At 46.4% G+C, this 27,141-nt stretch overlaps 1 protein-coding gene across 2 annotated transcripts; it reads left to right on the top strand.

Moving 5' to 3' along the window:
* Positions 1–25,928, top strand: LOC109506082 (uncharacterized). Of its 2 annotated transcripts, XM_073260831.1 has the most exons (3): positions 1–671; positions 24,212–25,543; positions 25,640–25,928. In XM_073260831.1, exons 1-3 carry the CDS (start codon positions 99–101, stop codon positions 25,664–25,666), a joined length of 1,932 nt encoding a protein of 643 aa, XP_073116932.1. In that variant the 5' UTR covers positions 1–98; the 3' UTR covers positions 25,667–25,928. The 2 variants fall into 2 exon arrangements, with proteins under 2 accessions (XP_073116932.1, XP_019707271.2); XM_019851712.3 differs by having other exon boundaries at positions 24,212–25,928.
* Positions 25,929–27,141: the final 1,213 nt, after the last annotated feature.

The raw sequence follows: 27,141 nt of genomic DNA, 5'->3' as shown, positions 1-27,141 counted from the left end.
CAAATTTTGTTCCATGATCCGACCGAACCAATGGGTATGTATATCGAACGGGAGTTCTTTATTACAAAGAGCACCGACGACCCGCCAGTAGGAGGTCGATGAATCCTAGACTAGAGGAAGCATCGTATAATGGAGACTTGGATGAACTCCACCAGCTCCTTCAAGAAGACAGGTTTCTCCTTGAGAAACTGAGCACCACCCCTTGCATCCCGAACAATCCCCTTCACATCGCCTCCATGCGGGGCCATGCTGATTTTGTTAGGGAGATCCTCCTTCGGAAGCCCGAGCTTGCCAAAGACTTGAATGCGGATGGCTTCTCGGCGTTGCACTTGGCTGTGGCAAATGGGCACCTAGCTGTCGTGCGAGAGCTGCTGAGGGAATTGGGCTCCCACGTCTGCCTTGCGCGAGACAAAGTTGGTCTGCTGCCGATCCACACCGCAGCAATGAAAGGGAGGGTTCATGTTTTGGGGGAATTGCTAGATGCACGCTCCGAATCTGCACGTACAAAGACATGCCAAGGGGACACCATCCTCCATTTGGCTGTGAGTTCGAACTGTTCTGAAGCTGTCGAATTCTTGGTGGAAAGGCTCGACACTGGTGAGCTCCTGAACGCGCAGAATGAGAAGGGAAACACCATCTTGCACCTCGCTGTCGCTAGAAAGCAACTCCAGGTATGGCATTCATCCAATCAACGAAACTGCAACCATTATTGTCTGCATTATTGAAAAATAAATTGACTTGTGCTGAGTTTTCCTTTGGCTGAATAGTTAAATGAAGAACTCTTGATATACAAAATAATCGAAACTATTTAACTATTTGAACTATTACACGTTTTTCAATAATTTATTCGCTAATTTTTCACAGCCAAAAAAAAAAAATCTATGAATTACATATATAACTTCTTGTTTGTACGATTTTTTTTTTTTTTTGGCTGTTGAGAGCAGAGTTGGCAAGTTTATATGAATACTATTCATCTAAATTGAAGATTATATAAACATGCATCTGCCCTAATTGGGTCCCTCCTATCCTAGTAGGATCCGGCAAAAAACTAACTCTGCATGAGTTTTTTTTTTGGGTGAACTTAATTACAGAGTCGAACCAGGTTTGAGTTCTGCCTGTTGGGTCCAAAAATAGCTTAGCTTAGGTTGCCAAATCCTTCTAAGTTTTTATCATGCCCTTGATCCGAGATCACAGATTGAGATTGCGGCAACTGCTATATACTCATCGGAAATTTTTCAATGAGGTATGCACGGCATAACTTGATTATGATATCATAAATACTCAGTGACATAAATTTAAATAAATAACATTTAAATTTTAATTTAAATAAATAAACCAAACTGTAATCTCTCACAAAGCTAACAATTTTCTAAAGTTTTGTATCAAAATTTAATAAATCCAAATAAGATAAAGAAGTGTTCTAAATTATTTGCTCTAAAGTTTTACAATTTATCGAGTGTGTAGCTATGTTGCAATGTGTAATTTACCCCCATATAACCTAGTGGCTGATTTTTATGATCTCAAAGAAGGAAAAATAAATATGTATGTGTTGGGATATACCGACCGACCCTAATACCGACTCACCAGTGCCGACTCACCGATGGGTCACGACGCCAATCCATCCTCGACACCGACTCCGACGGGTCCCGATGCCGACCTATTCACAAGGAAGGACCGACCGACTCCGCCCGTCCGACGATGGGCAATACCAACAGCGACTACCGATCGTGTCCGATCGGAGCGGATCGGTCGGACCGATCGACTCTACCTCTGATCGTCTGAAAGTCGATCTAGCATTGCCGACTCCCTGTCGGATGGGACACCACCGACTCACCGTCGGTTTGGACAACTGACGTCAGACCTCCATAGGCCCTTCTAGACGCCGAATGAGCGGCATGGGCTGCAGTCTTATCAAGAAAATGCCGTACGAACGCCAGGGGGCGTTGTCCTGCCAGGAAGCCTGGGGCACTGTCCTGCCAAGGACGCAAATTAATTCCTAGGACCTGTCAGCTCGTCAACGATGTGACAACCTCTGACGATTTGACAACTCTCCAGTTGTCTACATCACCGACGGCGGGACCACACCACCTCCTACTATAAATCGGGGAAGGCAACAGTGCTAAGGAGGTCCCTTCGAAAACTCTCAAGCTCTCTCTCTCTCTCGTTGAGCTCCTTGTTTCCTTTTACTGTTGCCTAGTCTCCTCTCTGACTTGACTGTCGGAGGGTCCCCGCCGGAGTCGCCTCCGGTCAGTACGGACTTTCTTTTGCAGGCGCTCGTTCCCGGCGACCAGGCGATGAGGAGATTGGCCGCAACAGATTTGGCGCACCAGGTAGGGGCTTGTACACGATCGACAGCACCAGGGATTATAGCCCCCACGGAATTCAAGATGACAAAGACAAGAGCTCAGCGATCGAGGGTCATTGGATCAGCGAGGCACTCTTTCCGTCGGAAAGAGGCCTCTCCTCCACCCTCCATGGCGGAACCTAGCTCTCCGCATCCCGCGATGACCACGGAGGCACAGATCGTGGCAATCGTACGGCAGATGATCGTGCTGACAGACGCGGTCAAAAGCCTTCAGCAACAACCGATCCGATTGTCGCCTTCACTGGTCGAGCAACCGGCGGCATGTCCGATGCCCTCCAGGAGCAGCCGCTGACACCCGCACCGATCTCCGTCGCCTCCTCCGGAGCACCTGCCACAGCACTCCCATCGAGGGAAGGAGGGGCGCCCGCGGCGTGACACCCATCGGTCTCGACGGCCATCTCCTTTCCAGCTGGGACGAGCGAGGAAGGAGAAGCGACCGCGAACACCGTCTGCTTCCCTCTCGAATTCGTCGGGAGACTCCACCCTCGGGGTCTCTCAGCACCGACGGATTGACGACTACGAACGCAGGTTCGAGAAAATCGACCGTCGGCTTGCCCAGTTGCAGGTGGACGGGCAGAAGTCCTCGAACGACGTTGACTTCCAGACCGCCCAACCTCTCTCCCGACTCATCTTCGACGAGCCGATCCCCAGTCAGTTCAAGATGCCGCACGTGGAGCCTTACGACGGCTCCACTGACCCAATCGACCACCTGGAGAGCTACAAAGCTCTCATGACGATCCAAGGGGCAACCGACGCTCTTCTTTGCATCGGTTTTCCCACCACGCTCCCCAAAGCTGCCAGGGCCTGGTACTCTGATCTTCGATCGAAAAGTATCCACTCCTTTGGGCAGCTCGAGCACTCCTTCGTGGCCCACTTCAGCACCAGCCGGAAGCCGCCGCGAATGTCGGACAGCCTTTTCTCCCTCAAACAGGGAGAAAACGAGACGCTCCGATACTTCGTGGCATGATTCAACGCGGCCATGCTTGAGGTTCAGGACCTCAATGAAGACATGGCCATCTCGGCCATGAAGCACGGGCTGAGGGCATCCCGATTCACCTACTCCCTGGACAAAACCCTCCCCCGAACGTACGCTGAATTGCTGGAGCGCGCATACAAGTACATGCGCAAGGATGAAGGAGCTTCCGACCGGTGCCTGACCGAGCCCAAGGGCCCAAAGGAGAAGCGAAGGAAGGGTCGGGACCCTACCGTGCCTAGCAGGCCCCCGACCGACGGTCGGGTCTCACCCCCACAACGGAACCAGAGGTCGCCCCGACGGTGGAGCCCAAGGCCGACACGCCCCAGGTATGACTCCTACACTCTTCTCTCTGCTCCTCGTGCGTAGATTTTGATGAAGATCGAAGGTGAAGAGTACCTGCGATGGCCTCCGCCTCTGAAGGCAAAGGGCCTCGACCGGCGGAAGTACTGTCGATTCCATCGGGGCCACGGCCACAATACCGAGCAATGCATCCAACTTAAGGATGATATCGAAGCCCTCATACGTCGGGGATACCTCGGCAAGTTTCGGAGGAATCCGCTGACCCGGTCCATCGCCGACCAACGACCCCAGCCGACTGAAGAAGTGACGAATAACCAACCTACGATCGGGGTCATCAATATGATTTCCAAACGACTGGGCCCGGGGACGTCTGCTGGAGGGGAGCCGATGAAGAAGCCACGTCCGGATGATGTAATTACTTTTTCAGAAGAAGATGTTCGGGGCATCCAAACTTCCCATGATGACGCTGTTGTTGTCTCGGCAACAATAGCAAATTATGATGTAAAAAGAATCTTTGTAGATAATGGAAGTTCAACGAACATTCTGTTTTACTCAACCTTCTCCCGGATGCGACTGTCGACCGACCGACTCAAGAGAGTCTCTACACCCCTGATAGGCTTCGCTGGAGATGCTATCGCGGTGGAAGGAGAGGTTACCCTGCCTGTGACGGCTGGAGCCAAACCACGATAAAGCACAGTCCACTTTACTTTTGCGATCGTCCAAGTACCCTCGGCCTACAACGTCATACTTGAAAGACCCGGACTAAATACCCTCAAGGTGATAGTTTCGACGTATCATCTCCTGGTTCGGTTTCCGACCAAAAATGGAGTCGGAGAGATGCACGGAGATCAACGGCTCGCCCGACGATGCTTTCAGATCTCTGCTCAAAGCGACGAATCGAAGGGCCCCCTAACGGTCGACAAGCTGGACCAACGGAAAGAAGAAGAGCGGGGTGAACCGACCGAACAGCTCGTTCCCATCTCAATAGCGAAGAATTCCGACCGAAAGGTGTGGGTCGGGTCTCAATTACCCGACCCCGAGCGACGACATTTGGCGGAGCTACTGAAGGCCAATGCCGACGTATTCGCCTGGTCGGCGGTGGATATGTCGGGAATTCCCCCAGAGACAATGACACACCGACTCAACATCGACCCAGCGATGAGGCCGGTAAGGCAGAAGAAAAGGTCTTTTGCTCCTGAAAGATAGAAGGCCATTGACGAGGAGGTGGATAAGCTACTCGAGGCAGGCTTCATCAGAGAGACCACCTATCCCGATTGGCTCGCCAACATCGTAATGGTGAAAAAAATCAATGGAAAGTAGAGGATCTGCATCGACTACATCGACTTGAATCGGGCCTGTCCGAAGGACAGCTTTCCACTTCCGAAGATCGACCAGCTGGTGGATGCGACGTCCGGTTATCGACTGCTCAGCTTCATGGATGCTTTCATCGGGTACAACCAGATCCGGATGGTGCCCGAAGATGAGGAACACACCACCTTCGTGACCGCCAAGGGCCTCTACTGCTACAGAGTAATGCCTTTCGGACTGAAGAATGCTAGCGCCACCTACCAACGACTTGTCAACAAGGTCTTCAAAGACCAGATCGGGTGCAACATGCAAGTATATGTCGACGACATACTGGTGAAGAGTGCGCAAATTCTAGATCATGTGCGGGATCTCGAAGAAACCTTCCGCACTCTACGACGACACCGGATGAAGCTGAACCCGACTAAGTGCACCTTCGGAGTGACCTCGGGGAAGTTCCTTGGGTTCCTTGTTTCGCAACGAGAAATCGAGGCCAATCCCGAGAAGATCAAGGCCATCATCGATATGCGACATCCGAACACGAAGAAGGAGGTGCAGCAACTTAACGGAAAGATCATCGTGCTTAACCGATTCATTTCTCGGTCGGTCGAGAGATGCCTCCCGTTCTTCAAAATCCTGCGACAAGCCAAGCATTCTCTTGGCCGGACGAGTGCCGACAAGCCTTCGAGGAACTAAAGAAATATCTGGCTTCTCTGCCCCTACTTGTAAGGCCGGAGGTCGGGGAGATCCTGTACCTTTACCTGGCTACCTCCCCGGAGGCAGTTAGTTCGATGCTCGTCCGAGAGAACGAGAACCGAGTTCACCAACCGATATATTATGTCAGCAAAGTACTTCACGAAGCTGAGACTCGGTACTCGAAGGTAGAGAAAATAATTTTTGCTCTGGTCATTTCAGCACAGCGGCTCCGTCCGTACTTTCAGGCACATGCTATCGTGGTCCTCACCGACCAACCTCTAAGAGCAATCCTGCACCACCCTGACACATCGGGACGGCTGGCGAAGTGGGCTGTGAGACTGAGCGAATTCGACATCCAATACCGACCACGACCTGCTCTCAAAGCCCAGGTTCTGACCAACTTTGTTGCTGAATGCCCGACGACCAACCGACCATCGGAAGAAGGGAGCCCCGAGGAGGTTGGGACCCCCGAATGTGACCCCGATTCAACCTGGGTGTTGCACATCGACGGAGCCTCCAACGCTCGAGGGAGCGGGGCCGGTTTCCTGCTCACCAACTCAGAGGGAGTGGTTACCGAGCATGCCCTCCGATTCGACTTCAAGGCCTCCAACAATCAGGCCGAATATGAGGCGCTCATCGCAGGCTTGAGGTTGGCACTGGAGCTCGGGGTCGACCGACTCAAAGTCTTCTCCAACTCTCAACTGATCGTCGGACAGGTCAAAGGCGAGTTCGAAGCATGGGATCCGACCATGGCCAAATACCACCAAAAAGTAAAAGATCTCGTGGCACCCTTCAAGTACTTCAGGATCTTCCACATCTCCAGGACGAAAAATGCTCGGGCCGTTGCGCTCTCCAAGCTCGCAACATCCGACTACGGCACCTTGGGCCAGACGTTCATAGAAAGTCTTAAACGATCGAGCATCGACAAGGTCGAAGAGGTGCTGCATTAGCGATAGAGCCGAGCTGGATGGACCCGATCGCTCGGTACCTGATCGACGGATCTACCCCCGAAGACCCCGCGAAAGCCAAACAACTCCGGTGGGCGGCTTTCCAATATGTGATGATCGACGGCCGACTATACAAAAGGTCATTCTCCCTTCCCTTGCTGAAGTGCCTTGGGCCGACCGACGCAGACTATGCCCTCAGAGAAGTACATGAAGGAATCTGTGGCGATCACTTGGGGGGCAAGTCCTTGGCTTACAAATGTTGCCCAGCTATGCAACCCAAGAGGGGGGGTGAATTGGGTTTTAAAAATTTTAGGCTTAACTAATTACTTGTAAAAATTATATATCAAAAGCTTGATGAATGAGGAGAGAGACTTTAGTTTGAGATTAATTACTTAAAACAAGAATGCAAGGATATAATGGAGAATTAAAGAGAAACAATAAAGCATGCCACAAACACAATGATTTATAGTGGTTCGGTGCCAACCTTGCACCTACATCCACTCTCCAAGCTCCTACTTGGGAATTCCAATCCACTATACTTTGTATTCAACCCGAATACAACCGTCGGAAACTCCGACACTAGCTATCCCAAGCTAGTCCACTTGTTTTCCGGGTACAAGCCGACCCAATACACTCCGATTTCAGGTTCGGATCAACCTTTTCTTGTTTTGGAAACCCTCCAAAACAAAAACAATTACTCACAAGATAAAATCAGTTTAGAGCACAAATAAGTACAAGAATAGCTCCTTAAGTGAGCGAATATAACAATAAATACGCTTTACTCAAATGAAGAAGCCCCTCTTGGATTTCCTCAAAGTGGATGAGAGATGAAGTAAATGCTTGAGGAGTTGGTGAGCTTGATTGATGGCTTCTTGAAGGCTTTTAAATGAGCTCTTGTATGATGTTGAGTAGTTGGCTTGAAAAACCTTCTTTGAATGCACTTGAATGCCTCTTGAAGCTCTTGATTTTCTCTTTTCAAATCACTTGAATGCCTCTTGGATATTTGGATCTCTCTCTTTTGTTTTCCACCTTTTGAAACCTTTTATAGCCTTAAGAGACAAAGGAAAACAAACTAGGCAGAAAAAGAGCCGTTAGAGCACAAAAAGCAGCATTAAAAAGCAACCAAATCTGGCCAAAAACTAACCGTTACAGGCAAATCCCATCATATGAGTCGACTCATGAGTCGACTCATGCCTCAGGGGTCGACTCATGAGTCGACCTCTGTTGCAAAGTCCAGAGATTTGGTTTCTGGATTTTCTTGGCCCAAAACAGCAGAAGTCGACTCATGAGTCGACTCATGCCTTGTGGGTCGACTCATGAGTCGACTCACAGGTCGTGCCAAGCCAGAAAACCAGCGTGCCATGGCTAATCTTTGCGTGCCAATCAGCTCATAGTTTCATGAGTTGACTCATGAGTCGACTCATGAACTTCAAACCTTCATAACTCCAAAAATATAAGTCCAAAAATCATGAAACTTTCACCAATAGATTACATATCATTTGTTCTACACGATGATGCTATCAAATCAGAGTTTTGATGAAATTATGATTTTGCCCCTGTAGAGCATAAGGTCTTTTTCAAATAAAAAATATTTGTATCCCTTCAAACTGTTTTGTAGTCATCAAAATCAATCTAGGAGCAACAATCTCCCCCTTTTTGATGATGACAAAACATTTGAACAAAAGCATTTTTCTGAATCATGAATTTCAACAGATTGTATTTTAGGTGCATATGCTTGAAAAGAGTATGATTCTTTTGGCATGTGATACAAATGGTTGTATGCATAAATAGTTTGTCCATTTGCTTAAAGATTGGAAGATATGCTCATTGGATAATTATTTTGGTGTTAGAGCAGAAAATTTGATTTTATTATCAGAGCAAACTGTATTTTGAAAAATTTTCTCAATTCTCAAAACTAGTCATGTGTGCCAAAGCATATTGAATAGTTGATTTGGAAAGAGTATTAGAGCATTTAAGTTTAAGATGTATCAGAGCAAGAGAAATGAAAATTTTGCAATGTATCAGTGTAGGGAAAACAATTTTACAAAGTATCAGAGAAAAATTTTACAAAGTATCAGAGTAATAAAAACAGTTTTTCAATGTATCAGAGTAAAATTGAGTAATGTATCGGAGTAGTAAAAAAAATTGTCAAAGTATTAGAGCAATGTATTCAATATATCAGAGTGGGTTTGGAATTTGAAAGCCTATCAAAGCATATTCAATGGTTTACAGCAAATCAGAGTATGAGTAATTTTAAAAGGTACTTATTTGCAGTATATTTAGCATTTGTACTTAAAATTGTCAATGTATTAATTTCTCATAATTTGTAGTGTTTGCTTTTGATGGATTTCTTTGTGTTTAATTTCTCCCCCTTTTTGACATCATCAAACAAGGTTAAGTCCTTTTTCTGAAGCATTCTTTAATTTCTCCTCTTGTAGGGTTTGCTCCCCCTTAATGAAGCAACTATTAACAGCAATCATAAAATGATAATACCATAAAGAGAAGACAATATTTCACAAAAGAGAATATATAACCAAAGTAAGATAATCATCATTCCAAAGGTAAAGCCATAATTGTTTCAGTACATAGATTGTAACATAAAAAGTATCATACAAAGTCAACTAGCTCATGTCAATACATGGCCCCAAAAATACAGATCCTAGAGAGGACTAAACACTAAGACCTAGGATCTAGAAATGATCAATGATCAGAATCATCAGAAATATGATAAGGAGCAGATGGATCTGGATCTGAGATGCATCCTCGACCCCGTCTGCCTCTGGCACGAGAGGAAGAACTGGCACGAGCAGGCGAACGGGAGGAACTGGGTGGCTGAGAACGCTGAGAAGCTAGGGACTGAACTGAAAGGGTAAGTCTGATGGAGTCAAGTACAGTCAGTGCCCTGGAGACAGCCTGGAGAAGTGCAGTGAACTGAGTAGTAGCTTGCTCACTTGATCCTCTGATCTCCTTCCTCAGTAACTCATAACCGCCCTCAAGAGCTCCTCTGAGTCTGCCGGCCTCTGCAGTGAGATCAGTGACCTCAATCGTAGACTCCTGAGGCTGAGGGTGTGCCAAATCGAAGACCTGCCCCTGTAACTCGAGAACTCTGCCAGTCAGTCTCAGTACAGTATCCTCAAGCTGCTGAATCCTCATGGACTGATCTGCCATCATCTGATATACTGTGGAGATGTGGGGAGTCAAAGTCTGATCAGTAGAAGTAGCCCTTGGTGCAAATGAAGTACTGCTCATCTGACTCGACATCAAAGAGACCATACGCTGTGCAATCCGCTCAATCTGATAATCGGACAGTGTGAACTCTGGCGGAGGTGCTCTGCTCTCTGGCTGATGCACAGGTGTGGGTATCCTGGTAAACTTAGAAGGGCCAGCCTCTGGATCCGGAAAGAACTGTATATCTGGTGAAGCTGCCCTGAAGTCATGAACAGGAGATGATGGACCTTCTTCTTCTTCAGCTCTGACTCCTGCTGTATCCTCAGCTCTTTCTTCTGCTCTCTCTTCTGCTCTTTCTTCTGTTCTTTCCTCAGCTCCCCTGATCCAACCACCACCACTTTTTGTGAACCCCATTCGATGCAAGGTGTGTAGGTTGAAGGTATCAACATGAGACAGTTTGGTGGGAGCCTCCCCCTCACAACTAACTCCAAACCTCCTGAAAACTCTAGTCAGGGCCATACCATAAGGCAAATGTGCCTTAGATCTGTTCAGAGTCTCTCTCATGGCCTCTATCATAAGTGCTGGGAGGTTTAGGGGGGTTTCTGTGATAATGTGAAACATAATGCATATGTCCCTGCCTGACAGAAGATCGTGCCTACCACTCCTAGGGAAGAAAAGTTTTGTGACCATTTGATGTAAGATTCTCATTTCTATAGGTAAAATCTTGGCCTCTAGTTTGTTCAAATTCCCTTGGTAGGTTCCTCCAAGTATAACACTTATACCTTCTTCTTTCACGGGGAGTTCCATGTATGCATAACCTTCACTAGGTAAGTGTAAAATCTCTCCTAAAATGACAGGATCCAGACAGATATCAATCCCTTTCACAGTTGAAGTTACTGACCCATTTCCATAAATAAGATTCTGATAAAACTCCCTAACAAGGTCAACAAAGGTGACTTCTTTGAGTGAACAGTAAAAGCTCCATCCCTGATTTTTGATCTTACTTGCTAAAGAAAATCCCTCACTTTCAAAGAACCGGAAGTCAATTTTTTCCCGGTTTCTACTTTTCTATCTGAGAGAGGGTTCTTACTGGGGGTTTGAGAAGACTGTGAAGGACTTTGAACTGAAGCTGGAACGGGAGCAGAGGAGGACTGTGCCGCTTGCCTTTTCTTCTGACACTTTCTTCAAGTTCCCGGACAGACTTTCTCCTTTGGGAAAGTTTCATTTTTGGTGCCATAACCTCTTCAATACCAGCGAGGAGACTTGAGGAGCAAGTGAGAGAGTGGAGGAAGGATCACAAGAGAGTGATTTGAGGTTTTGGAGGAGAGAATGAGTGGATTTGAGAGGGACGGTGGAGTGCTAGGGCACGCTCCAACCGTGAAGAACAAGGGAAGAGGTCACAAAAGAACCTTTCCCGAGTGGCGATTTGCGGTGGAGAGGAGGCGGGAGGAGTTCCACAAGCTTAAGCCTTGGAAATGGAGCAAATGGGAGAAGGGAGAATGGATTTCGGAAGGAGGAAGACGAGCGTGAGGGTCGGCTCACGAACAGTAATTCAAAATATAAACCCTTCAGCCCGTTGGAAGTTGCTGGGAATTACAAGTTTGCCATTGAGTCGACTCATAGGGGTCGACTCATGAAGTTCAGAAAATCAGGAAAAATGTGAATAAATTCCAGAAAAATTTGAAATTTGGGGAGAAGGAGTTTAGCTCTAAGATGAGTTTTTAGAATGAAAAACTTGAGCTTTTGGGACCAAGAAAGGTGTTGGAAATTGAGCTCTTAGGAAATTTTGACCATAAATCATTGGAATTTGAAAATTAATTCAGGCAAATGGATCAAGAATTCCTAGATTTCTCCTAATTTCACAGAATCTATCCTCACTAAGGGCCTTTGTAAATATATCAGCTAATTGATTTTCGGTGCAAACATATTCAAGAATTATATTTTTGTTTTGAACATGTTCTCTTATGAAGTGATGTCTTATTTCAATATGTTTGGATCTTGAGTGTTGAATAGGATTTTTAGATAGATTTATGGCACTTGTGTTGTCACATCTTATTGGTGTTTCATTAAGTTTAATTCCAAAGTCTTCGAGTTGTTGCTTAATCCACAAGATTTGAGCACAACAACTTCCGGCTGCAATGTATTCGGCCTCAGCCGTAGACAGTGCTACCGAATTTTGTTTCTTGCTAAACCATGAGATTAGGTTAACTCCAAGAAATTGACAAGTTCCACTTGTACTTTTTCTATCTAGTTTACATCCAGCAAAGTCAGCATCAGAATATCCTAATAAATCTATTTGTGAGTCCTTAGAGTACCATAACCCTAAAGTTTGAGTACCATTTAAGTATCTAAGGATTCTTTTAACAGCATTCAAATGAGATTCTTTAGGATTAGATTGATATCTAGCACATAAACAAACACTAAACATGATATCAGGCCTACTTGCAGTTAAATATAATAATGATCCAATCATACCTCTATAGTATTTTAAGTCTACACATTTACCTTCATCGTCCTTGTCAAGCTTACATGAGGGACTCATTGGTGTGCCAATGGGTTTGGAGTTCTCCATTCCAAATCTTTTGAGTAGTTTCTTGGTGTACTTGCTTTGGGTGATGGAGATTCCCTCTTTTGATTGTTTGATCTGGAGTCCGAGGAAGAAGGTGAGTTCTCCCATCATGCTCATCTCGAACTCCCCCTGCATAAGCTTAGCAAAGTCTTGACAAAGGGATTCATTAGTAGACCCAAAAATTATGTTATCAACATAAATTTGTATAACTAACATATCATTTTGATTTCTTTTGATAAAGAGGGTTGTATCTACATTACCTCTTGAAAAACTATTATTTAGTAAAAATTTGCTTAGTCTATCATACCATGCTCTAGGTGCTTGTTTTAATCCATATAAAGCCTTATTTAATTTAAAAACATGATTAGGAAAGGCATGATTTTCAAATCCAGGGGGTTGTTCTACATAAACTTCTTCAGCAATAAATCCATTTAAAAATACACTTTTAACATCCATTTGAAACAATTTGAATTTCATAAAGCAAGCATATGCAAGTAGAAGTCTAATGGCTTCTAATCTAGCTACTGGTGCAAAGGTTTCATCAAAATCAATCCCTTCTTCTTGATTATATCCTTTAGCAACCAATCTTGCTTTATTTCTAATTACATTACCATGCTCATCTAATTTGTTTCTAAAGACCCATTTTGTGCCAATTATTGAACAGTTTTTAGGTCTTGAAACCAAAGTCCAAACATTATTTCTTTCAAATTGATTAAGTTCCTCTTGCATTGCATTAATCCAATTATGATCTTTTTCAGCTTCTTCAATAGTTTTAGGTTCAAAATGAGATACAAAAGCACAATGATTAAACACATCTCTAAGTGAAGAGCGAGTTTTTACACCATGCATAGGATCACCAATAATTAACTCCTTAGGGTGGTTGTGAACATACCTCCATTCCTTGGGTAGGTCATTTGTACCTTGAGGTTGTTCTTGAATTTCTCACCTATCTCATCTTGTTTGTCTTCTTGTTCCTTGTCCTCTGGAGTGGCTGAATCTTTCAGAGTGATCTCCTTCATACCTTCTATTAATGGATCTGCATCATCAACACCCTCATTCTTCCTTGAAGGAAGATCGTTAGATTCATCAAAGACAACATGAATGGACTCCTCAACTACTAAATTCTTTTATTAAAAACTCTAAAAGCTTTACTAGTAGAGGAGTAACCCAGAAAGATTGCTTCATCTGATTTTGCATCAAATTTACCAAGTCTTTCCTTGCTATTGTTTAATACAAAACATCGGCAGCCAAAAACATGAAAATATGCAATATTTGGTTTTCTTCCTTTCCAAAGTTCATAGGGGGTTTTCTTTAAAAATTGTCTGATCAAAGCACGATTTAAAATGTAACATGCTGTGTTAATAGCTTCCGCCCAAAAATATCTTGGAAGGTTGCTTTCACAAAGCATGGTACGGGCCATTTCTTCTAAGGTTCTGTTTTTCCTTTCAACTACCCATTTTGTTGGGGTGTTCTAGGAGCAGAGAAGTTATGGCCGATTCCATTCTCATCACAAAATTTTTCAAAGTCTTGATTTTCAAATTCAGTTCCATGGTCACTTCTAATATTTTGAATTGAAAATCCTTTTTCATTAGTGACTTTTCGATGAAATTTAGTGAAAATATTAAAAGTTTCATCTTTGTGTGCCAAAAAGAAAACCCAAGTAAAACGTGAATAATCATCTATTATTACAAAACCATATCGTTTTCCTCCTAGACTTGTGGTTCTAGTTGGTCCAAATAAATCCATATGCAAAAGCTCTAATGGTCTAGAAGTTGAAACAATGTTTTTGGATTTAAATGAAACTCTAGTTTGCTTACCTAGTTGACATGCATCACAAATCCTATCTTTTTCAAAATTCAGTTTAGGCAAGCCATGAACTAATTCTTTCTTAATTAATTTTGAAAGAGAATGCATGCTAATGTGAGCAAGTCTACGATGCCAAAGCCAACTAGTCTCATTAACTTTAGCATTTAAGGATACTAGGCATTGCATGTCTAATTTGGCTAAATCATTTAGATCTACCATATAAACATTGCCATGTCTATGTCCTATAAATTTGATGCCATCATTAATAGGACTAGTCACAATACAAACAGATGATTCAAAAACTACTTTATACCCTTTATCACAAAATTGACTAATGCTAAGTAAGTTATGCTTTAAACCTTTAACTAACAAAACATTTTCAATATATTTGGAGGGAGTGATACCAATGTTACCTATCCCGATGATCTTTCCTTTGCCATTATCTCCAAAGGTGACCATCCCTCCATCCTTAGCATCAAGCGTGATGAATTATGATTCATCACCAGCCATGTGTCTCGAGCATCCACTGTCCAGATACCATTTCCTGTTTTCTCCATGGGATGCTAGACACACCTGCAAACAAATATCAAGTTTTTGTTTTAGGTACCCAAGCTTTCTTGGATCCTTTTTGGTTAGTCAAGATGGTTCCTTTTGGAACCCATATTTTCTTTACAGTTATGTTTGCACAAGTGTAAGATTTATGTCCTATTCTACCACATTTAAAACAAGTAGTATTGGTAGGCTTGTTACTTGAATAATTTACATAAATATTTTTCAGAAATTTTTGTTTCTTTAAGGGGTTATAGCCAAGTCCGGCCTTATCATATACGGCCTTTTGATTTTCAAGAATCATATTTAGTTTGTTTGAACTTAAGGTGAATTTATCTACTATAGGTTTCAGCTTATTAATATCATTCTTTAGGCTTTGGTTCTCTTGAAGCAAAGTAGATTTTTCAATTGAAAGATTTTCTGCTTGTTTTACTAAAGACTGATTTTTCAATTTTAGTTCTTTGTTTTTCATTCCTAGTTTCTTCAATTCATCAATTAAATCATTGAAGGCTTCATGCAATTCTTCAAAAGTAAATTCACTAGGGGTTTCAGAAATTATCTCATTATCGTGTGCCATAAGGCACAGGTTGGCTTGTTCTGTTGAGGTCTCCTCATCGGAGCTTGAGTCGTCGCTCGCACTCCATGTGGCCATCATTGCCTTCTTTTTGAACTTTTTGGGACCTTTCTTCAATTGTGGACATTCGGATTTGAAATGCCCCGGCTTCTTGCACTCATAGCATATAAGGGGTTGATCTTTTTCTTTCTCTTTGCTTTGTTCCCCTTTTGTGAAAGGTCTCTTTCTCATCCCCTGTTTCCTCTTTCTTAGGAACTTCTTGAATCTTCGGGTGATGAGTGCCATTTCTTCATCCTGTTCTTCATCTTCTGTGTCGTCAGTTTCTTCATCAGGAGAGGCTGTGGATTTGAGGGCAATGGTTCTCTTCTTTTTGACTTCATCCTCTTGATGTTGCTTCATGCTAAGCTCGTGAGTCATCAAGGATCCAAGAAGCTCTTCTAGAGGTAGAGTGTTCAAGTCCTTTGCTTCTTGGATAGCAGTCACCTTGGCTTCCCAGGTTCTTGGCAATGACCTGAGAATCTTCCTTACAAGCTCACTGTTAGTATAAGATTTGCCAAGACTCTTCAAACCATTAATTATGTCAGTAAAGCGAGTAAACATAGCAGTTATGGACTCATCATGCTCCATTTTAAATAACTCATATTTATGTACAAGCATGTTTATTTTAGACTCCTTTACTTGATTTGTCCCCTCATGGGTTACTTCTAACCTATCCCATATTTCTTTAGCAGATGCACAGGTAGAAATGCGATTAAATTCATTTGCATCAAGTGAACAATAAAGAACATTCATAGCTTTAGCATTTAACTGTGCCAATTTCTTATCAACCTCATCCCATTCTCTTTCGGGTTTGGTTGACTCCTCACCATCTATTATCTTGGTGGGTGTGTGTGGACCGTTCACTATGATACTCCACATATCATAGTCTAGTGCTTGTATGAAAATCTTCATCCGAGCTTTCCAATAGGTGTAATTAGACCCATTGAAAAGTGGAGGTCGGTTGGTAGATTGCCCCTCGGCTAGAGAAGTGCCGACGTGGGTTGCCATAGATCTTTGGCTCTTTGATTGTTAGATCAAAGAAGGGCTAGAGCACCGGGCTCTGATACCACTTGTTGCCCAGCTATGCAACCCAAGAGGGGGGGTGAATTGGGTTTTAAAAATTTTAGGCTTAACTAATTACTTGTAAAAATTATATATCAAAAGCTTGATGAATGAGGAGAGAGACTTTAGTTTGAGATTAATTACTTAAAATAAGAATGCAAGGATATAATGGAGAATTAAAGAGAAACAATAAAGCATGCCACAAACACAATGATTTATAGTGGTTCGGTGCCAACCTTGCACCTACATCCACTCCCCAAGCTCCTACTTGGGAATTCCAATCCACTATACTTTGTATTCAACCCGAATACAACCGTCGGAAACTCCGACACTAGCTATCCCAAGCTAGTCCACTTATTTTCGGGTACAAGCCGACCCAATACACTCCGATTTCAGGTTCGGATCAACCTTTCCTTGTTTTGGAAACCCTCCAAAAAAAAACAATTACTCACAAGATAAAATCAGTTTAGAGCACAAATAAGTACAAGAATAGCTTCTTAAGTGAGCGAATATAAAATAAATACGCTTTACTCAAATGAAGAAGCCCTCTTGGATTTCTCAAAGTGGATGAGAGATGAAGTAAATGCTTGAGGAGTTGGTGAGCTTGATTGATGGCTTCTTGAAGGCTTTTAAATGAGCTCTTGTATGATGTTGAGTAGTTGGTTTGAAAAACCTTCTCTTGAATGCACTTGAATGCCCTCTTGAATGCTCTTGATTTTCTCTTTTCAAATCACTTGAATGCCTCTTGGATATTTGGATCTCTCTCTTTTGTTTTCCACCTTTTGAAACCTTTTATAGCCTTAAGAGACAAAGGAAAACAAACTAGGCAGAAAAAGAGCCGTTAGAGCACAAAAAGCAGCATTAAAAAGCAACCAAATCTAGCCAAAAACTAGCCGTTACAGGCAAATCCCGTCATATGAGTCGACTCATGAGTCGACTCATGCCTCAGGGGTCGACTCATGAGTCGACCTCTGTTGCAAAGTCCAGAGATTTGGTTTCTGGATTTTCTTGGTCCAAAACAGCAGAAGTGACTCATGAGTCGACTCATGCCTTGTGGGTCGACTCATGAGTCGACTCACAGGTCGTGCCAAGCCAGAAAACCAGCGTGCCATGGCTAATCTTTGCGTGCCAATCAGCTCATAGTTTCATGAGTTGACTCATGAGTCGACTCATGAACTTCAAACCTTCATAACTCCAAAAATATAAGTCCAAAAACCATGAAACTTTCACCAATAGATTACATATCATTTGTTCTACACGATGATGCTATCAAATCAGAGTTTTGATGAAATTATGATTTTGCCCCTGTAGAGCATAAGGTCTTTTTCAAATAAAAAATATTTGTATCCCTTCAAACTGTTTTGTAGTCATCAAAATCAATCTAGGAGCAACAACAAAGTCCTGCGACAGGGCTACTACTGGCCCACTATGAAGAAGGATGCGGCTGAGTTAGTTCGGAGGTGCGAACCGTGCCAAAGGTATGCCAACATACAACACCGACCCGCCAGCCAGCTTGCTCCGATCGTCGCCCCGTGGCCCTTCGTCCAGTGAGGAATCGACATACTCGGATCCTTTCCTCCGGCATCCGGACAATGAAAGTTCATCATCGTCGTGATCGACTACTTCACTAAGTGGGTGGAAGCCGAACCCTTAGCGCAAATCACTAAGCGGAAGATGGAAGACTTCGTACAGAAGTCCATCATTTTCAGGTTCGGACTGCCAAACATCATCATTACCGGCAATGGGCGACAGTTCGACAACCAGGACTTCAGAGACTTCTGTGCAAGGCTTCAAATCATGCACCGACTAACTTCGGTCGGGCATCCACAGTCCAACGGTGAGGTCGAGGTGACCAACCGGACCATACTGCATGGGCTCAAAACCCGACTGAATGAAGCCAAGGGCCTCTGAGTCGAGGAGCTGAACTCCATCCTGTGGGCATACCAGACGACACCCCGGGTCCCGACCGGAGAATCACCTTTCAGCTTGTCCTATGGAACGACAGCCATGATCCCGCTGGAGATCGGGTTACCATCAACCAGGGTTGAGCAGTATCGCAAGCCGGACAGCTCCGAGTGTCGAAGAGCCGACTTGGACCTCTTACCCGAACTTTGACGCGAGGCACAGCTCCGTATGGCTTCTTACCGACAAAAGGTGGCCCGGTACTACAACGCCAGAGTGAAACCGAAGCTCTTCCGACCTGGAGACCTGGTCTTGAGAAAGGTGGAGGTCTTGAAACCCCTGGATCGGGAAAAGTTGTCCCCGTATTGGGAGGGACCCTACAAGATAGCCGACACCTACGGGCCGAGAGCTTACCGGCTAGAGACCCTAGAAGGGACGGCCATCCCACGGACTTGGAACGCCGACAATCTGAGATTGTACTATCAGTGAACTCTGTATCTCCCCATTTGAAATACGAACTCAGTTTTAAACTTCGGAGTCTGGAATTTTGACTCTTCGACTGTTGTTCGGCGCTCACCAAGGGGTGCGAGTCCCCGACGTCCCAACTCGGACTTGACGTTCCACTGCGGACCGACGGACCGACCGTCGACGATGCATCAGATGCTTAAAGGACCGACGCATCTGTGACGACGGGAGTTACACTCCTTCTACAGCTAAAACTCTCGACCAAAATGATCGAGCAGAACGATCGACTGACTTGCCGACCCGGCCCCGGTCGGGAAAGGCAAAGCGCCAACGCGACCGACGTCGCGTCCACGACTTACCGACCAGGTTGCGATCGGTCGAAGGGTATTCGGCTTACCACCATTTATCACACGGCGCGACGTAAGTATCCGACCTAAGTTTGGGTAGTGGAAACTCGACTTACCATCGCTTTCCCAACCAAACGCGTCGACGTCGTACGACGATGTATCAGACGCCATCTGACTGATCATATCGGACGACACTCGGGTCATCGGGGTGCGCCCGAAGGTCGGTCGACCTTCGTCCCCGCGAACGACCTTCGACTCCGCTAGCACGCCCGACTCAACGGACTCGTGTCTGGAAGTCCGTCGACCCCCGACTCATGCCAGGATGATGCACGTTCGACTCTGGCCTACGATTCACGACCTAGCGACGGACGTTCGGCTCAGGCCTTAGGACGGGCGGTTCGTGGTCGGAGTTCGTCTTGCCTAACCTATGGCGTGCTATCGACTATCTCGGCTAACGACTTGGGATGTCGTTAAGTGTCCTAATGTGGTACATCGGGTCTGCGACTCTCCGACCCTATGACTCCATGACTCCAAGTCGCAGCACATCCCGACAGGCGAGAGAAAGAAGTTGAGAACGAAATCAAAAATTTCTTAAGTATATTCAGGTCTACAAAATTGGGCCGATGCACGGTTACAAGTACGCAAAGAAAAGCAAAAAGAAGATAAGACCCCGATCATTCTTCGGAGTCGATCTCTTCGACCGGGAAGAGCTCGGGGATGATCGGTGTATCCACCATGATCGACGCTGGATCGATGATCGGCACTGGATCGACGGTCGGTGCTGGATCGACGGTCGCTGCAGGATCGAAGGTCGGCATTGGATCGACGGTCGGTGCAGGATCGGAGGTCAGAGCCGGGTTGAGAGTCGGGACCGTTTCCTCCTCGGTGATCCACTCTGAAATGGTCTCCTCCACCGCAGCGATGTCTCCCGACGATGGGTCGGCCACTTCTTCCGTGGCTTGGTCCTCGGCTCCTGGGGGGATGATACCGCTGAGGTCCAACTCCAGGTACAAAGCCTGGACTGCATCCCATCCATCTTCGTACCCCACTCGGTACGATGCGAAGCCGGTTTCCAGGAGTTCCTCCCGATATCTGTCGGAGCCGCGAAAGTCCTCCACCGCCCGACTCAGCAGCTCCTTTGCCGACCTCACCTCCGCTTCCACCCGTTCGAAGGACTCCTTCGCCGACTCTGCCTCTGCCTTCGCTATGTCGGCGTCAGCTTGGGTAATCGACACGTCCTCCTCGATCTTGGTGAGATTCTCCAGGCTAACCCGGAGCTGCTCGCGTTTAGCCTCAAGCTCGGCGGCGACGCCATCCCATTCGTGCTGCAGTCGGTGCGCGGTCTGACCCTTGCGCTTGGCTTCCTTTCGGGCCGACTTAAGTTCGGACCCGAGATGAGAGATCTCGTCTTCAAGCCTCACCTCCCGATCGATCGACTACTTCAAATGTTTGACCAGCACCGCCTTGTCAGCTTCGGCGGCCGTCGCCCTGTCCTTCCAGGCCATCCGGATGTCCCCGAACCTCCGGTACCCGGCCTCTAGTTCGGACATAGTGTAAATCAACTGCAAACAAGAGCTGACCATCAGAAAGATGAAATAACAGTAAGGGAGGAAGAAGGCGAGGCAGAACTTACCCCGATCATGGTCGGGTAAAAAGAGGATAGCATCTCGGTCACCTGTCGAGCCTTCAAAACCTCCACGTCGGCTGGGAGGAGGATTCCCTGACATAGCCTCCTAGCCAAGTTGTGGTCGGCCAGGGATGACGCTCCTTCGGGGGCCTGAGCGCCAGGTGACGCGGCGTGACTTCCCGACCTTAGGTCGTCAGTAGGGGCCATCGGGGCTTTCCCCCGATCGGTCGCCCAGGCCCGTAGATCGGGTAAGGAGGGGATGCTCGAGCTTGACTGAGCACCCCCCGTCGCAGTAGCAGGTGCCGATGGATGACGTTCGGGTTCTCGAACGACGTCCGACGCCTCTCCCATCGGCGAAACCGCCGACGTTCCTTCAGCCGTTTCCTCCACCGGTTGCTCCTCCGGTTGCACTGTCGGAGCCGAAAGTGCAATTACCGGCTCTGACTGATCGACCGCCGACGCGGCGACGGTCGGCGCTGCTGTTGCAGGTTTCTTCGACAGTCGTGAGGGTCCAGCCCGGACGTCAGCCTCTTCCTTGCTGCATACTGTCTGATTTCGACGTCGGTCGGCCTCATCCTCGATGGCGTCCCTGCGATTTCGACAAGAGAATCAGTGCATGTTCGGGGACAAATGCGAAATGAAAAGACAACCGATGGATCGGGTGGTACCTAGACGGGGGACCAGGCTCAGGCCAGCATCATAGAGGGCTTGTTCGGTAACAAGCTCCCTCTGCTTCGGTACCGACATGTCCTTGAGTCGGTGGAAGTCCTCCCGGTCGTCCGCCTCCACTCGGCTGTTCTCGTTTGCCTCGGTCCGAGGCACGCCCCAGTGAGAAGGGAAGCCCTAGGGAGAAGAAGAGAAAACAAAGAAAAACTGGTTCTTCCACCCGTGGATGGATGATGGAAAATCAGTAATGAAAGAAAGGCCCTTCCGAGGGTTGAAGAGTCACCACCCTCGGGCCTTAGGGTGGGGTCGGAGGACAAAATATGTCCGGAAGAGAGAGATCCGAGGGTTGGTCGGCAAGAGCTGACACAACAGGGCGAAGCTGATTATTAGCCGAACTGAGTTCGGCGCTAGTTGCGTCGGACAAAGTCCGTAATAATCCAGCAGATTTCGAACGAACTCCGAAATCGGAAGCCGAAGACCAGCCCGGAGGTCCTCGACGTACAGAGCCACCTGGCCTGCGGGCGGGTTGTTAACCCGTCCCCCGGCCCTAGGGGCAGAGAGTCGGAACTGCTCTGAGATACGATACTGATCCCGAAGTCGATCGACATTCGGCCCCGAAAGTGAGGAAACCTCCACTTTCGGAGTCGACCGAAGGTCATCGATCGGGTTCCCCGACCGAGCTTCCCGAGGAGAGGTCCTGGCCATGACACCGGAACCAAGAAGAAGGGAAAACTGGAGAAGAAGGAGAAAGAAAAGAAAAGATTTCAAAGGAAGCAAGAGCAAAGCAAAAGGGAACACAAACTCTAGATGAACCTTCCGAAGAACGGGGATGGGGGCAGCTACCTGTGACGGAGGAAAGACCGTTTGGGCAGAGTCTCCGCAGCAAGACCGTGAGAAATGAGGCTTTGAGTGCAAGCGGCCCCATATATATAGGGCCTTTCGACGGTCGGGATGTGGCCGCGCCGACGAGGACCTCCCGGATGGTCGACACATGGCGGCATCCGGGCCCTTTTCCGGCCCGACGGTTCGGCGCACCCATCCCAGATCGGGCCATGTCGCCTTCATTAATACGAATAACGCCGGCCCTACGACCCCCCGACGCGTGGCAGGAAGGCCGCGCTTCAGAATTAAATCGCCTACGGCGATTCGCGTCCCCGATGGGATGCCTGACAGTGATCCGCGCTCCCAAAGATGGCGCCAGGCGGTGGTTGGCGTTCCCCAGAAGGTGCCTGACACGGGATCATCTGACACCAGACCGTCCAACGTCGGATCATCTGACACCAGATCGTCCGACACTGGATCGTCTGACACCAGATCGTCCGGCACTGGGTCACCTGACATCGGATCACCCGACGTCAAATCATCAAACGTCAGGATGCATGATGTCGATTTGTCCGGATCATCCGCTGGTGAGATCAGCAAAATCAAGACATGACGCTACAAAAAATCTACTCCTTTCGCCCAACGCCCCACCCGCATGAAAACGCGCAACGATGTGACATCAGGCTCAGGAGTGGGGGGGGCAACTGTTGGGATATACCGACCGACCCTAATGCCGACTCACCAGTGCCGACTCACCGACAGGTCACGATGCCGATCCATCCTCGACACTGACTCTGACGGGTCCCGATGCCGACCTATTCACAAGGAAGGACCGACCGACTCCGCCTGTCCGACGATGGGCAATACCAACGCGACTACCGATCGTGCTTGGTCGGAGCGGATCGGCCAGACCGATCGACTCTACCTCTGATCATCTGAAAGCCGATCTAGCATTGCCGACTCCCTGTCGGATGGGACACCACCGACTCACCGTCGGTTTGGACAACTGACGTCCGACCTCCATAGGTCCTTCTAGACGCCGAATGAGCGGCATGGGCTGCAGTCCTATCAAGGAAACGCCGTACGAACGTCAGGGGGCATTGTCCTGTCAGGAAGCCTGGGGCACTGTCCTGCCAAGGACGCAAATTAATTCCTAGGACCTGTCAGCTCTTCAACGATGTGACAACCTCTGGCGATTTGACAACTCTCCAGTTGTCTACATCACCGACGGCGGGACCATACCACCTCCTACTATAAATCGGAGAAGGCAACAGTGCTAAGGAGGTCCCTTCGAAAACTCTCAAGCTCTCTCTCTCTCTCTTTTGTTGAGCTCCTTGTTTCCTTTTACTGTTGCCTAGTCTCCTCTCTGACTTGACCGTCGGAGGGTCTCCGCCGGAGCTGCCTCCGGTCAGTGCGGACTTTCTTTTGCAGACGCTCGTTCCCGGCGACCAGGCGACGAGGGGATTGGCCGCAACAGTATGCACTGAAATAAATCATATGGTTGAAAACCTGGTGGACTAGCTATAAGTTCGCTCATCTTGGATTAGATTAGTTTTGCCATATATTGGTTAGAAAACTCACTAAACTAGTAGCTTTTAATCAATAATTTTACTGAAGTTGCACAGCCAGTAAAAGTTTGTTACGGACCGCATTGCAGGAATTTCCGGCAAGATCTATAGAACATTCATCTGATGTCTCAAGAGGTATTTTCCGTAACTTCACCCAATTTCTGACGATAACCATCAGACATTTCTAACACAAAAAAAAAAAAAAAATTGTTAGCAAAAATTACAGCAGAATTTTCAATATTGATATTATTTCTAAATCCATTATCCTATTCTAAATGCATACTTTTAATGGGAATATATAACTTGTGTGTCAAAAATCGAGTTAACATTTCACAAATTATCTGAGTTGCCAGAACACTATCCAGCTCAAGTTCAAATGCCATTTTAGCCAAGGGCCCGAACTTTTTCCCCTGTCTAGGATCGGTGTTATTCTAAACACTTATTTTTTTGAACTGCAGATTTTGATGTTCTTGGTAAGCAAGAGAGAAATCGATGTGAATTCTGTGAACTTACGGGGCTTCACTCCGCTGGATGTATTGTTGGAATCGCCAAGAGAGCATGGTGACTTCGAGTTAGCAGAAATGATTCGAAAAGCAGGCGGGATAGAAACAGCAGGAGGAGAAGAGCTGCAACCATTGCCTTTACAAAGCGGCCTTAACTCAAGAAACGAATCTTCTTTAAATCCAAGAAACAGGTCAGAGGGGAAAAGCTTTTTGCATCGAATCCGAAAATTTTTCCAACCATCCAATAATGCATCTACAATGCGCCGGAACAACCATCGGCTAAAGAACAATGAAAATAGCACAGGCACTCTGATGGTGGTGGCCACCATTATCGCAACCATTACATTTCAAGCAGGATTGAACCCTCCTGGAGGATTTAAGGAGGATGGGGAGGCGGCGTTAGGTGACAAACTTGCACTCTTCTTGAAGTTTGACATGGTGGGATTGTTCACATCCTTGAGCATAATTCTTCTGTTGATTTGTGTGACCCCTCGGAGGAAGAGGATGGTGTTGAAGTCCCTAATCTGCATAATGTGGGTTTCCATCTTTTCAACAGCTTTGGCATTTTTAGTGGCCGTCTCCAAAATCTTCCCAGAGTCTAACCATCCCATGGTGCTCATCTTCTTGAAAGTCTGGCTTTGGTTCTTCACAATTGCTATCACATGGGCGGCCATTCAATCCATCAGGTATTTATTGAGGAAAGTTGGATGGTTAAAGACAGAAGAGGAAGAGAGGGAGAATCAGGAGGTGGGGTACTGCTTTGTGACGGGAGGCACTGTTACTGCCAAAAGAATTGCAGCTCTCCTACTGGTGATCATAGTTGCTGCTATTGTTGTTTTTGTATGTCTGGTGATGTTCTCCTCTATGGGTCTCTCTCCACCTGAGACACCGCAATCCCCCTCCCCGGCTCCTCATTTTACTTCCGGTCGGATGCATCGACGGACTAATCGCCGGCTTTTTGGTGTCACCAACTACTCTTCTGAGTTTGACGGTTCCACTTTGGGCTACACAATTTGCAACAAAGCCAAGAACCTTGCCAAGATATCTTCAGAAAAGAAGAAGGAACACTGCCAAGATGAAGAATGGGACAGCAAGGCTTCTTCACTCAGCGCCCTTCTCTCCTTTCCCTCCAATGCCAGCGACCCAATTTTCTACTCGGTTACTGATGCCAGATCATGTTATCCATTAAATGTCTCTTGCTTCCAACCCACCCAAGCTAGCCTCTTGAAGACCTCCAATATATCATGGCTGAGCGGTCCAGCTCCTCCTTCCACTTGTCCTTCGGAGGTATATCACCAGATTTGTTTTGATGAAAGGTTAAATTTGGCTAAGTACATGTAGAACAAAATGTTCTTGTCTGATAAGTACTGGCCGATCATGCAGAAGATGCATTTGCAATGTCCCAGATGAATTTGGTTCATGTTCCTCTCAGGTTTGTAACTACTACCTAAATGTTTTCCTTCCTAGTAATTTTCAAAGGTAGACCGTACTCGTTGCTTTCCCTCTTGATGTCCTCTATGTTTACATGAATGTATAAAATTGAAACCAAGGTTCCATATCTCCGCACGGGACTTTGTATTGATAACATGCTGATATAATATCGATATGCCAGCTAGTCTGGTGCACAGAGATTTGGTATGCCACTGTACTGAGTTTCAATTTGATATGTGTCCGGCTCCAAACTTCACATCCAGATCGGATATTTGATGGCTGCACATTCTTGGGACAAGTTTTAAAGAATATACAAGTCTATAAAATTTGTTTCATTCTGAGCATTCTACAAAGATTATCAATCTCAATTTATAATTAATAATTTCATATTAACAAATTATTAGAATTTATTGTTTGGCCATAGTCTTCCATCTTTACTCTAGCTTATTCAAGACTTCACTCTAGAGGAGGTAAGAAATGCAATCTTTGCATTCGGTGGTTTGAAAGCACTAGGTTCAGATGATTTTTGCCTTTTGTTTCTTTCAGAAATTTTGAAATTACATCAAAGATGACATCATGACCATGATGGGAGAATTTCGGAATGGTACTCTAGCACTAGATAATATCAATTTTGCTTATATTTTGCTTGTGCCAAAGAAGGTTTGCTTTTGGCATGTGATCTGCGTCCAATTAGTCTTCTCGATTTTTTTTATAAAATTATATCTAAGGTCCTGGCGAGGCGGCTGGCTTGTTTTCTTTCTGATTTGATTAATCACTCTTAGTCAGCTTTTATAAATATTGGATGGATGTATGGCCTGGACACCACCTTCCAAGATCTTTTCAGTACCACGCGATGCAGCAGGAAGAAAGAAGAAACAAAATAAAAGGAAAAACGATCAAAATACGTGGATCAGCCACAAAAGGGCTCGCCTCCACGGGGCATGCAAACTTCACTATGAAAAAAAAATTTACAAGAAGAGACCTCACCCTCAACCCTTGTACACCCAATTCTCTCTCACTAGAAGTATTCCTCACAAAAGCTCTCTCTCTCTTGGAAGACCCTCTGAACCCCCCAAGTGCCTGGCGACCGCTGTCCAGGAGCCTCTTGCTCCTTCTCTCTCAGTGCTTCCGCCTCTCTCTTCTCTTGGGTTCCGTACGGGCTTCGTACGGTGCAAAAATCCGAATCACTGCCTCTGTTCCCATGTACAGGGCCTTTTATAGGCCTTAATCATGACTTAGATCATGATTAGGACTCCTTAATCAACCCAAATAACCCCTGGACCGTCGGATCAAGACCGGTAGTCATTTGGGCCCTCCGATCGCGCTTCGGTCCACGGAATAGTGCCGTGGACCGTGAAAAATACGTGGGAAACGCCCACGCGGTCCACAGACCCACCCGTGGACCAGAGAACAGGGCCAGGCAGGCCGCCTGGGCCTGGGCCGGCCCGCGCGCT

The sequence above is a fragment of the Elaeis guineensis genome, chromosome 7 (assembly GCF_000442705.2).
Source record: "Elaeis guineensis isolate ETL-2024a chromosome 7, EG11, whole genome shotgun sequence".
Taxonomy (NCBI): domain Eukaryota; kingdom Viridiplantae; phylum Streptophyta; class Magnoliopsida; order Arecales; family Arecaceae; genus Elaeis; species Elaeis guineensis.
This window is presented reverse-complemented; position numbering and strand designations above follow the sequence as displayed.